Source organism: Cloeon dipterum, chromosome X (genome assembly GCF_949628265.1).
Source record: "Cloeon dipterum chromosome X, ieCloDipt1.1, whole genome shotgun sequence".
In the NCBI taxonomy this organism is placed as follows: domain Eukaryota; kingdom Metazoa; phylum Arthropoda; class Insecta; order Ephemeroptera; family Baetidae; genus Cloeon; species Cloeon dipterum.
Genome location: NC_088790.1, coordinates 12,180,794 through 12,193,994, shown reverse-complemented (window position 1 = coordinate 12,193,994; position 13,201 = coordinate 12,180,794). Strand labels below are relative to the sequence as shown.

General features: G+C 37.7%; 2 protein-coding genes across 2 annotated transcripts in view; both read right to left on the bottom strand.

Moving 5' to 3' along the window:
• LOC135946303 (glycine receptor subunit alpha-2-like) overlaps positions 1-13,201 on the bottom strand; it is a 127,851-nt gene that overhangs the window by 49,970 nt on the left and 64,680 nt on the right. Inside the window, exon 3 of the mRNA XM_065494476.1 lies at positions 1,572-1,639. Coding sequence (XP_065350548.1) covers positions 1,572-1,639 — 68 coding nt within the window. The remainder of the gene's footprint in view (positions 1-1,571; positions 1,640-13,201) is intronic.
• LOC135945075 (uncharacterized) lies at positions 7,312-9,399 on the bottom strand. The gene is made up of 6 exons (XM_065492485.1): positions 9,384-9,399; positions 9,014-9,093; positions 8,663-8,956; positions 8,273-8,599; positions 7,986-8,213; positions 7,312-7,919 (listed from the first exon to the last, which is right to left on the bottom strand). The coding sequence occupies exons 1-6, from the start codon at positions 9,397-9,399 to the stop codon at positions 7,404-7,406; spliced, it is 1,461 nt and encodes a 486-aa protein (XP_065348557.1). The 3' UTR covers positions 7,312-7,403.

Sequence of the window (13,201 nt, the reverse complement as noted above, 5' to 3'; positions counted from 1 at the left end):
TACATAATATGTATATTTATTTCCAACTCTTAAGTTCTAGGTTAAAATTTAATTAATAAACACAAACAGCAGGGCTATTTAAAATGATCAAGTGCGTTAAGCAAAAAAGTTTCAAAATAAGCTCGTGTTCATAATTAACAAAAAAGTTTGCAGATGCCGAAAATGAAACAGCAAGTCTCTCAATTAGAAGCCACACTCGCGTCGGCAGAAATTGGTGCCTTGTTTTCGTCGGGCGAGAGAGATAATTTTTCATTTAATAAACTGTCGTTGCAGAAATGAAATGCGGACGTGAGCAAGATACGAAAGTGCGGTGCTCCAGCGGAAAAAGTGTACGCACGCTCGGCAAAATGTTGCCAAAGTCGCTCTTTTGACTGATGTGCTTTTTACATGTCAAGCGAGAGATTGAGCGGCTGAGAGGGAATTGCACGTGCCGCGTACAAACCAAACTAGAGTGGATAAAACTGCTGCTCCCCCTTCTGCGTAAATTGATTCAAAACTTTTGTCGTTGCAACACACCCGGCCAATCTCAAGAACAAGAAGACACAAATTTGAAATTGCCTCAATATAAAAAAGGATTGGAGCTAAGTTTTTTCTTGTTTGCTTGCGGAAAAGCTTGTTTCACTTTTACGCAAAATTTTCCTTCTTTGGGTTTTCAGTAAGGTTATTAGCTTTATTGTCAAGATATAGTCAATTATCTATTTTTTTGAATCAGAATGTTTCAAGGAACGTATGAATTTTAGTAAAAATAGTTTGTTTTCGTTTCCAAGAAATCCCATTTTTTAATTTGATAAATATCTAAAAGTATATTTGTATACTTTTTAAAATAACACTGATCACTGCCTTTTTTGCGTTAACCGAGATACAATTTCATGCCCTTTTCATTGCAACCTCCCCTAGTATACTGAAAGGGTTGTGTACAGACGTTTATATTTTACTGGTGTTTTGACAAATTAAAAAATTAACAAAAGAATTAGCGCAGGCAAGAAAACACGATCTTTGAAAAATTAACAGAATATTTGCAATGGTTAGAGAAAGATTCAACTTTGATTCATTTCTTTTGGCAAAAAAAAACAGATTTTTTCCGTTCAGGTAGTGCTCAAAGTTGACGTGGAGGAATCTTTTATATCAGAATTGGTCGATGGAATTAATCGATGCTTAATGCAGATATAGTCCCGATTAGTGGCGGATGAAGGTGAAACTTTGATGATTTATTTCCGCAGGGCGATAAGAAAAATTCCTTTTCGGCGTGGCGCTAACTTTTTGCCATTTGTCACCGCAGATATTTTCGCGGCGTGATTTATCCGCTGATTCTCGTTCATACTTTTCGTGATTTATTCAGATTCCCAGCAGCGCGCGCACCTAGCCCTTTCAAGCGGCTAAAAAAGCCATAAATATCATCCAGCGTGCGGTCGCAAATTCCGGCTTCTCTCTTTTGGCATTTGCATAATTGAGCCATCCATTGTTGCTCGGTGAAATCACATTTTGCCAGAAATCACGGTGCTTTTCACCATAATCTCCGCGCTGATTCGGAATGAATGAACTCGTTAAAATGGCGGTGACTTTTTACTCACCATGGAGGACTCGTCGATGGAGTCAAGGCTCATGACTGTGACGTGGAAGTACACCACTGTCGGCTTGCCTGAAACACAAAGCATAAAACGAGATTAGGTTTTATTCAAATAAATTCACTCGGGACTTTCCTCAAATAAACACTGGAAATAAAATGGTTTCGAAAAAACAAGACTACTTTTTTATTATTACTTAAGTATCAGGCCTCTAGAATTTTTAATCGGGAAAATCATTGCATGTATTGCAATATGTTCTCTGTGCTTTTAAAAACTTAGCAATTTTCTGCTTACAAAATTTATTTGATACACGAAAAGTCTCGTTTTCTTTTAATTGTAATTAAGCCAGTTGATAAACTGGATTTTGAATTTTTTTGACAAAATCACTGCTGAATTTTGTGTTTACAATTTTAATTGTAAAATTATACACATTTATGCTTATTGTGATTCTGAAAGTTTTCCTCTTCAGCGTATTTTTACATTTTAAAAGATCGCATAAGAAAGACTCGATAAAAAAACTATTCGATATGCAGTTCTATTTGAGCCTGAAAAAGATTTTTTTCCACCGTCATTCAGTGGGGACTTTATTACGCTTATTTTTCAATGTTGCAAGCTTCAATATAGAACTTTTCTATAGCTTTCAGAATGAAAACGAACGGAGCACTTTGACGCCAATCAAAACGAATGAACGGCGAGAAAGTGACAGCAGGAGTGAGTGCAGCGTCGCCATTGCAGAATACGACACACACATTTCTGCCTGCGTAAAAAATCAAGACTCACGGCCTCTGCGTGGCACTTTGCCAGCGGAGCAACGCGCGAGCACGATGAATGAAACCGCCACGTGCTCAGGGAAGTGAGCCACCCGAGCAATTTTATTACTTCCCAGCCGCGTCACAAATATTTCTGCTCGAGCGACGCTGAAAAAGACCGTCGAAAGAGATAACGTTCAGATGGAGAGATGGTGTTTGCCCCGCTTATTTGATAATTTCAAATATCCCTTGCAGGCAAAAAAATATGCTCATTGCATAGCGCATCATATAAAAACCAACACGAGAGAAACTTGAGAAGCATTGAAGTTTTTACACCTAGACAAAAAATTTCTTCCGTTATTTTTTATTTCTGAAAAATTGTGTTAGTTGAAATGTAACAATAAATAAAAATGAACGTTTTCTAATTGCCAAAAATGGAGCTTACATTATCCAGTCAGCTTATAAGTTTTTAAGACACCGGTTTGCCTCTTTCAAGAAGGAAAAATCGTTAATAAGCTGCAAGACAACTTGCCAGCTTCAAGAGACGGCACTTTTCTGGAGAGTAAATTTTATTTATATGGTCAAATAGAGATTACATTTAAATATGATTAAGAATGAAAGAAAAACTTTTGGCAAAAATAAATTAAGAAGTTAGTTGCACTCAGTTTTTTTAACTTAAAAAATGAATTAAAGGTAATTATTTTATTAACTGATTTTAATACAAATTAGACACTTTTAAAATCTTTGTTTTGAAGAAATTTTAAATTTAATTAATAATCTGTAGTTAGGTTTGTGAGTACTAAATATGCTTAAGCGGACTTGTCTCTATTTTTACATGCTAAAAATAGTATTCAATTCCAATATTAAATTAGAGCGAAATATGAGACAAAACTACTTATTTATTATTTCTTAAGTATCGGACCTCCAGAATTTTTAATCAGGAAAATCATTGCATGTATTGCAATGTGTTCTCTGTGCTTTTAAAAACTTGAGAATTTTCTGCTTACAAGCTACATATTGGATTATTTATTTGTTTCACAAAATGATTCTATAAAAATTTGCAATTGAGTTTAAGAACAATTTGATAATCATTTTGCAAAGAGAGAGCTTGAAGCAAGAAGTTTGCGCGTAATTATGCTTGAGAAGAAGCTCGTATGTGCCGTTCTTATACGTCTCTTGTGCACGGCCCCCAGGGTGGTGGTGGCGCACGTGCAGCTAGGCGATACGGCCACCAGCACTTTTTGCACCCTCGTCAGTGCAAGGCGAGCGAGCGAGTCTCGACCACCGACGGAGGCAACAGCTGAGGTACATGCAAACATTCTGGGCGCGCGCGATGATTAATATCTCGGCACGGCGCGCGCTCTCGCGTCCCTCTCCGCCGCCGCATTCACTGCGAGGAGCAAGTTTATCAAAGAGGCTGCGGTCAGACCTCTCCGTGCAAATTGCTCGGGGATTAGCCGCATTATCCGCCCCTGCTCGTAGTCACCGGATTTTGTGTCCTGCCGCCTAGCTCGCGCGGCGCCCTGGCTCTCGGGAAACGGATTAAAGTGTCTGTTGCCTCGTCCACTTCCAAATCCGCGTGCCGTCTTAAAAGCAATGAACAAAGCTAAACGTAGCCTTACAACGCACCGCAAATGCTTGTTTCTCATACAATAGGAGATCCTACGAGAAAATTGCTGGGAAATTTAGCTCGTCGGCTATTTGTTTTTCTGTGTAAGCGCCGCTTGGGCTTATTACCCAAAGACCTTGGGCCAAGTCTGCGTCATTATCTCCGAAGAAAATCAATAGCAGACTGTATCTCTTCTCCTCAAAAATAGATGGCAAATGAAGTTAGATCAAAATAATTATATAACGCCGACTGCAGTACACCCTGAATTCGTTTAGATTTTTTTGAGAGTCTAGGTTCAACTTTGTTTATTATTATGGGCCGGCAACTTTGGCCCATACTTGCCAAAATCGAAAAGCAAAACATTAGAAATTAATAGAAAAACATTATAAAAGAGAGGTTTATTCAGCAGTGCAATACCATCAGATCTTCGATTGTCAGTTTAAACGCATTCATAAATATATTTGGCGACAGATTGTTCCATAACCAGTAGCACAGGAATTAGAAGCACTACTCGCGGGCACGTCAACAAAATATAAATAAATAAAGATATATTGATTCAATTTTGTTTTGCTCAAAAGTTTTAAATTACATCAAAACCTAAAAATTTATTTTTTGTAAATCAATCAGAAAGTCTGAGCGCTACTGGGATATTTTGAACTGTTGCAAATAATATATAGCATTTGGCTTTCTTAGAACAAGGTTAAAAATTTGAATTAAAATACTCCCAAAACGCTACATAAATTTTTTTCAAAGTTTACAAGAAGCCAAAATTCATTGGATTTGGTTTAATAATTAATGATTGAAAAAAAAATAAAATGAAAATATCTGAGATATCTATATAATGATATTTATTGTAAATTGGAAGTCATATGCAACAGTGAATTTGCTATATTCAGCAAAATCCTAGTTGTAATCGGCACCAATCGTTAAGAATTTAAAATTTAAATTTAAAGTTTTTTAAGTTTGGCATTGTAAAAACTTTGAAAGAAAGTGGATGTTTTCCTTTTAAATAAGCTGTCTCCGTGCTAAATATGTTTAAAAAAAAATACATAAAACAGGAGTTCCTGTCCCAAAATACATAAACCGTGTCATGTTTAACATGATGATTTAGAATTGAAATCAGTAAAATTCGGTAAAATAAAAATAATTGTAAAATCTTAATTAGTTCTATCCCTGTTTAACTATTGAAATCATATTCAATTTTGGCCTCCTTCCAATAAATATCAAACGAATATTTTTGTGGAATCATTCAATAAAATTTGATATTTTCCATTGTTTTGCTAGCAAAAATATATTTTTCCACCAACATGCAGCCGGTGGCGATTTGCCGCTGCCTCACGTGCCTCAATGGCGCGTGTCAAATTCAAGTGAGTCGTCGTTGTGTGTCCAAACAAAGTTTAGGCGCACCTGGCCGCCGGCCATAAACCGCTCGCCTTATTTTTCTTCTTCTTTGACAAGATTTTTATTCGTCCCCGAGAGGCGGGCGCGCAGCAGCAGAAACAAACGACGCAGCGGCATTAAAGCCAAGCAAAACTTTCTCGGAGATAGAGAAAGAGAACGCAAGCAGGCAAAGAAAATCTGGCAAATATTTATTAGGAGCGAGCGAAAGGGATTCTTGCCGGCGGTCGCAGATCAAGAGCTATCTCCATCCAAAAAGCAGCAGAGGCCTCCGTGTGTTATGTGCTCCGGGAGAAAAGCCACTTGTCGGCCTTCTCGACCTTTTATATTCAATGCCGCTATTTCAAACTTGCGCAGCGATCACCGCGGGTTTATTCCTCAAGAAGGGGTCGAGATCAAAAAGCTAATCAAGTGGGAAACTCACCGTATATTTTCTTTTGCCAAGTTCTTGAGAGAGTTTCATCAATTAAAAGTTATTGTATTGCAATATGGATACAACTTTGAGAGAAAACTTAGGAGGAAATGGAAAACTTCTTTTACCGATACTGAAATAACGTATAACTTCCAATAAAATAATATCTTTCATATCTTACAAGTGGATATCGGAAATTGCGTTGTGGTTCGAGTAGCAAAATCGTGCTAAATTTACACGAAAAATGAAAACCAATATTTTGCGGCACTCGTTTTGTGAGATATATTATAATGCTGTTTTTCTTAATTTTCTTTTATTGTTTTAAGTCTAAATGATATTTTTTAATTTAAAATAATGTCGGTTGCAAAGTTGCATTATTATCTACTTTTTTCGAAAAAAATCATCATTAATAATGTATTACTTTTATTGGGAGGTCAGATTAATTCTTACTGTTAGACTTTTTGTATGCCTCAATTGCCTTATCAATACTTGATTTTAATTTTTTTAAGAAAATTATTTTCATTATGAAAGTTATAACTTTAAACAAGCGTTGCACGCTTGGCGCTGCGCGCGCCGACGGCCGCTTCGCGGCCGCCCTCCGGGCCTCCGGCCCTCCCGGCTGCGCGCGCCGCGGGGACCTCCGGTCCCCGCGGCGCCTGCCGCCCTGCGGGCGCGTGACGACCGAGACGGGCGGGCAGATAGTTCTCGAGGTGTGAATCCTTGGCATTTGTCGCGAATCGCGTCGAGAGTCTGCGAAGTGGCGAGCTGCGGGGTCCAAAAGGTGGGCGGCGTTGAAAAATTCGCGAAAAGTTGGTTCCGGGCGGATTTCAGGTCGGTTACCCTGAGAAAGGTCCTCAGGGTGGGTCAGGTTGAAGGGCTCGTCGAGCGGGTTCGAAAGAGACCTCGTGGGTCCAAATCCGCCTGCGCGTTCAAATTCTGAAGAATTACGTTCTTGGCGGCAAAGCAAAACCGAGCTTCGGAACGTCGATCCGTGCGGCGGCGAACGAAACCGCGTGTCTGCGGGTCTAAGTGCTGCAAAAGCGATGAAAAAATCAAGAAAAGTCGTGCGGATGACGAGCTCAGGGTAGCACACCCTGAGAAAGGTTGTCAGGTCGGTTCAGGTGGGAGCGCTGGTCGCGAGGATTGTAAAGAGACCTTGCAGGTCAAAATCCGCCTGCGCGTTCAAATTCTGAAGATAAACGTTCTTGGCGGCCGCGTAAAACCGAGCTTGCGACCGTCGATCTGTGCGGCAGCAAACGATTGTTTTAAGTCTAAATGATATTTTTTAATTTAAAATAATGTCGGTTGCAAAGTTGCATTATTATCTACTTTTTTCGAAAAAAATCATCATTAATAATGTATTACTTTTATTGGGAGGTCAGATTAATTCTTACTGTTAGACTTTTTGTATGCCTCAATTGCCTTATCAATACTTGATTTTAATTTTTTTAAGAAAATTATTTTCATTATGAAAGTTATAACTTTAAACTTGGTTCTTCAATGCTCTCCAGATGACTGCTGATTTTTGAAAGCCTCAGAAAAATAAAATAGTTAATTAAGGTCAGAAAATAATTTATTTGACATAGGTCTCTTGTCGTGAAAATTTAGCTATAAAAATATTCAACATCTTGGATAATATAGCAATGTATGTGCGTGAATTTTCAAGCAAACTAGTTTTTACGTTGCTTTTTTAAAAATCCTGTTGATTTTAAAACCTTGTTGACTTCCCTGATTAATTCAGTCCTGTATTTCCAAATGTTCGTGTCCACGGCCAAGTCTTCGTCGTTCTTGGTCGTGCATTCAGACTTGCCTCTGCCATAGCAGTAATGTTGCAAATGCGCATCTTCTAGATCAAAGTCAAATTCAGGACACCAGAGGTTTACGTCACCAATGCAAGCACGGGCATAATGGTTATGCAACGAGAGTATTAGTTCGGAGTTGTGGAATGCTTTAATGCCATTTGTCGGCGCCCTGTGCTCTTTGTTCCGCCGGACATTCTGAAGCATATGCATGTATTCTGGGATATCCGGGTACCAGTCTTGCAACTCCTTTTTCTCATCCATGAAGTGAACGTTGCGAGCGATCAAAGAAGCGTAGGTTATGTTTTCTTTGGCGACAGCTTTCGGCAACGTTATATCATAAACAAGCTGCTGCCACGATATCAAGTCGCCGCGTGGTACTATCACCTAGCAAATGGGTTGGAAAGTCTCAGTTTAAAGTACATTTCTTAAAAATAATAAGTTATCAGCTACCTCATCAACGTCGAGCAAGATGACATATCGGTACTTGTACATGTTGCGATAAAAGCAATCATTGTATTGAATCAGTTCTTGAAACATCTGAACTCCGATGTGTTTTTTCAAGTAGGTGGACATAAAATGTGGCATATTGGCGTAATGTCCAGGCAAAGAAGTTTTAATCAGCTCAACATTCCTCGTGTGCTTGTAATTCTCTAAGATTCGTGTAATATTTTCGTGTACCTGACAATTTCAATTAGATTAAACCAAATAATTTAAATACTCTGGACGTTTTTCCTTACTTGCAGTTCATAAAACACGATTTTATCTGCTCCCAAAATTTTGAGCAATTCGATCCACTCAACAAGTCGAATGGCTATTTTTGCGTTGTGAGCGAAATTTAGTCCTTTAACGCAAACAAAAAAATCCTTTTTATCCTCCTTTGATGATGGATTGTACACTAATTTAAGGTTATTGGTAGCTCGATCGCAGGGATGACCAACGAATGAGACTGAATCTGGCACTCGATTTTCATATTCTGTGGGAATTTCGCAGCTGAACACATATGGAAATAGCGCCTGATTCATGTATCCCCACTCCTCGTACCACATGAACTGGGAATGTAAAACCTAAAATCGTAAATTTATTGAATTACAAAAAAATGGAATTAAAACTTTGTTTGATTTTGTTACTCTTGAAATAGCTGGAGTATCATTCCCAAACCACATGAGACAGAAAGCATTTACTGAAGTTTGGTATTGATCTATCATTCCGATGATACGAATTATCCTCCCAACTGCTTTTGGTCTGTCATCGAAGTAAGCACCATAAAGATAATATGACTCGTTTCCTGATTTCTGCATCTGCCAGTATATGTTGTTGTAGTGGATTTCCAGTGGGTTTACATAAAGCCCGCAAGTGCTGTTGAAACGAGGACCATCGTCATCAAGGTGTGCAACAAACACGTTTGGCTGCGATTCTTGAACCTGTAATTTTTTATCGAATTGAAAATATATTTCTTTGAACAATACAGTGCAGTTTACCTTGCTTAAAACAACATCACCTGAAAATACGGTTTCATCAAGATCTACTAGGTGAAACTCTTCTTGAGCTTGATACACTACTTATGAACATAAATGTATAAATTAGCGATAAAATGTTTTTGTTTAAAATAAGGTGTTACCAGCTTCAGCATTGTTAGAAGAATATAAAGAACTCGTTGCTAAATGTAGGAATTCCACAAATACTACTGTCACCAGTGTGACAAAAATTAATATTGTTAGTTTCCATAAAGACCGGCGTTTTCTTGGACTCATTTCTGATATAAAACATTGAAAACTTAAGGCCGTTATAAAAAAATAAAAAGAAAGCTTACCTAATACTAGAATATTTGCCAGGCTACACAATTATTACTTGACGAGCGATACATAAGTGCTTCTGAATTGACTGTGAAAGAGAAAGACTTAGCTTCTTAACTCTCCGAGATCAGTTAATTATAATATTGACAGTCATATCTTCATCTTAGTAAGCTGTTAAAACTTTTCGATTTAGTAAATTGAAAGTTAAAAGCAATTTGAAAAACGTTACCAATAAAGTAAATCCCACGGCTTGTGAAAATTGCAGCTTTCTAAATCCCAACGCGCAACCGGCAATCCCTTGTGAAAAAGAATATTGCGAATATCATTACGCTAATCTTATCTTTTAAGTAGCAAACGATTTTATCTCTAAGTGTGCCAAAAAAATCTGCATTGGAGCACTTTGATTACCAATCGCGGTTGCTATTGAAAACTTTATATATCATAACGTCTTATATACCTGTCGAGAATGTGGTACTATATATGCACTTGAGAGCACTTAACGAAACGGACGAAATGGAAAGCATTTATTTATCAGCTGTATATGTCATAATGAAAAAAATATTTGCTAGGCCTTGCCATAGTTTCTGTGCTGTATGATTTATTATATTTAAAGAGATAAGCTATTTTCTTCAAAATATTAATGTCTTATGTTTTGATGAGATCTAACAAGATCTTAATTAACAAATTTATTTCACTGAATCATTTACAAAAATGATAATCAAAAATTTTACAAGCGATCAAGTCACTGAAGCATCGGCGGATCAAAAGACAGTCGAGTCGTACACAGTCTATGCTAAAATTTAATCACAAAACACATTAAAATTATCTCCATACAGATAAATTTTTAGTACTGACGGTAAAAAAATCAATACGATTGGCCTGGAGGGGCTGCTTGCGTAGCATATTATTTTAATTTTTGCCATGCCTGTGAGAGTAAAGACACACACTAGGGCCATTTATTTAAGCTTGCATTGTTTTTTGTTTTGCAAAAGATAGTTAAAATTTAGGAACTCAAGAAGATTTAATATGTATTTGTGACCTGACGAGAAGGCCCAACAGGATTTGTGTATATGAAGGTTTATATAAAGAGATTTTGTCAGGTTTTCCGGTTGCCGCCACCTGAGGGCGCAACGAAAAAAAATACCGGCAGTTTTAAAATTACAATACAATAGGAAAATATTTGTATGAACGGAGGATACAATTTTTTTCATTAATTAACAGCAAGAGTTTTAATTAAATCATTTTTGACGTCGATCATTGAAAGTCTTTGGTAGCACGTTAATTTATCAATTTTGGTGTCATGCATATTCCTTATTTTTATCTCTTTTTGTGGGACGGTTTCTCATTTTGAGATTGGTGATCCCTTTCTGAAGCCATCATATCTCGCAATAGATGGAAATGTACGCATTGTATGAAAAGACGTAAAAGTCACAGTTCATGGTTTAGCGAATGAACAGATTTTCCTTGTGATGCCAGCACAGAATATGATGTGAAGTTCGAACGGCTGTAATGAAAGTTACATTCAGAAATGAATTTTGACGCGGTGTAAAGCCCATTGTTAGAGAGCGAATTTATGCGGTGCCATTCGGGGTGGACGTCAAACTCGGTGCGTTATGGCGTTGAAAGTGTTTTTGATCGGTGCCGATCGAGTCGCAAAAGCGAGAAACTTGTGGCATGAGAAAGATTTGCGCCCGCTGGCAAAGTCACCAGCCGACTTATGGCTGCACTTAGCCAAATGTGTTACCCAACCGTATTTCAGCTAAAGCAAGTGGAAAACGAAGCCCTCCTACGCACCGCTAAAAATGAAAACTTATTTACGAGCGTCAAATTGGCAGATTTGCTTGCCGCCTGCCCGGCCGGCCGCGATAAAATTACCTTGCACACTAAATTCCCGCACTCCACCAAATTGGACGTTTTTGCATCGAGGCTCGGCGTAAACTTTGCTGCGACTGCGAATTTTTGGACCTAAGGCTAATAAATAATTGATGGTAAAACCATCAAATATTTTTTGACAAAAGTGATTCTGATAAAAGTTTGGAAATTTATAAGCAATAAAAAATAAAAATTCTGGAATGAAATGCAAATTTTTCGGTTGTATATTTTATCTATTTTAGAAGTACGTTTTCTAAATTTCATAAAAAGTAAAATTGATTCTTTGCGCAGTTACTGATCGCTCAAAAAAGAAGGGAAATTCCGAAAATTCAAATTTTTCTTCTTTTGTTTTGACATCTTTTGTTTTAAAATCAATGAAAACTTTTTATAGTGATGGAAATATATTTTAGAACTCTTCTCTGGGAGACAATCATCTTTTCAGTAGAAAAGGTCTGTGAAACAAATGAAAAATACCGGGGTGCTCTAAACAACACATGTAAAACCCGGTATTCTGAGAGAAGTTTTTAAAAATTAATCTCAACGCTCAGAGATGAAACAAACAAACACAGCAATATTTTAGACATTTTTCTTTTAAAATTTACAAAAGAGCCAGTTCCAAGTTTCAGTCCGGTAGAAATCTAATTTTTTAAAGTATAACATTAATTTGTTCCAATTCGTTGAAACGAGTTTTCGGCAGATGTTATACCACAACAGAGTCGTTACCCTTAATGTCGTTGATAAAATGAGCTTTTGTTCCTCGCACAAGGATGAATAATTTATTTCCGGGGGCTCTGCAAAATTGACATAAAAAGTTGTACCCGCGGAGATCGTCAACAGGTCTGCCGTGTTTATGCAGATGATGAGAACGAGCGCAGAACTGAGTTTACGACTTAATTGTCGGCCGTCAACATAGCCCAACACTCCAATTTGCTTCTTGGACGGCGGCGCGCTCGTAAAGCAGGCTAATCCTTTTTAGCACTCCATTCAAATTGGGGCCATCCGAGCGCGCGCACGCGCTTAATTCCGAATTATGCGCTGAGTTGATGCGTTTTTCTTGCGTAAACACATAAAGCCCGTCTGCTCCAGCTCACTTTTTTACGTCCAGATAATTTTAATTAATTACGTTTGCCGCTTGCACTTTCTGCTCACGTTCGTTCGCGTCGGAGACATTCTCTTCCTCTATCTCTCCCGTTCTCTTCGGCTGTAAAGCAAGAGGTGCTCAAGCCATAGATGGAGAGCGAAATAGAGACGCATTACGTTTGTTGCGCGCGAGAGCCAGACATTAGCGCAAAAAGAAAAGTTTGCTCGTGAAAGGAGGTTTATGAGAGCGGAATTAGCGCAGAAATTCTTCCAACCATGTTCTCTCCTTGGAAGTTACTTACGACCAGGATTCGCAAATTTATTGCTGAAGCGAAAAGAATTCTTTAAAGGCTTGAAACACGTTTCAGCGACGTACAACAAAACAATGACACTTTATTTCCCACTAATGCATGGAATTACGTGGACCACACATTACCTGCTCAGAATATAGCCGGGCTAGGTTCAGTATTGGATTAGCTAATAAGTCTCTCGTATTGCAACGTTTTAGTATGTCCGCAGTGCTACTTATTATTAAAATTTGCTAAAAAATTAATTGATCATTGGAAAAATGAAATTTATTTAAACACAAATTAGAGAGCTAACTAATTAAAATTAAATGATGGAATAAGACCCAAATTATAAATTATATATATTATAATAAATAAATACCGATTGAAACAATAATTCCTTTCCATCAAAGCGAAAAGCGGATAGAAGAGTGCACGCATCTATAATAAGTTATTTTTCTGTACGCTTTATTCTACATTATGATGAGAATATTTTACTTTAGAAGCTTATTTCCATGGTTATCAGGCTGCAACGTATACCACGTAGAAATAAGCCAAAATTGCGACCCGAGGCGAACAAATTAATCTCGTACTCGCGAAATGCAAATGAGGCAAACAATGATGGTGCGCGGTT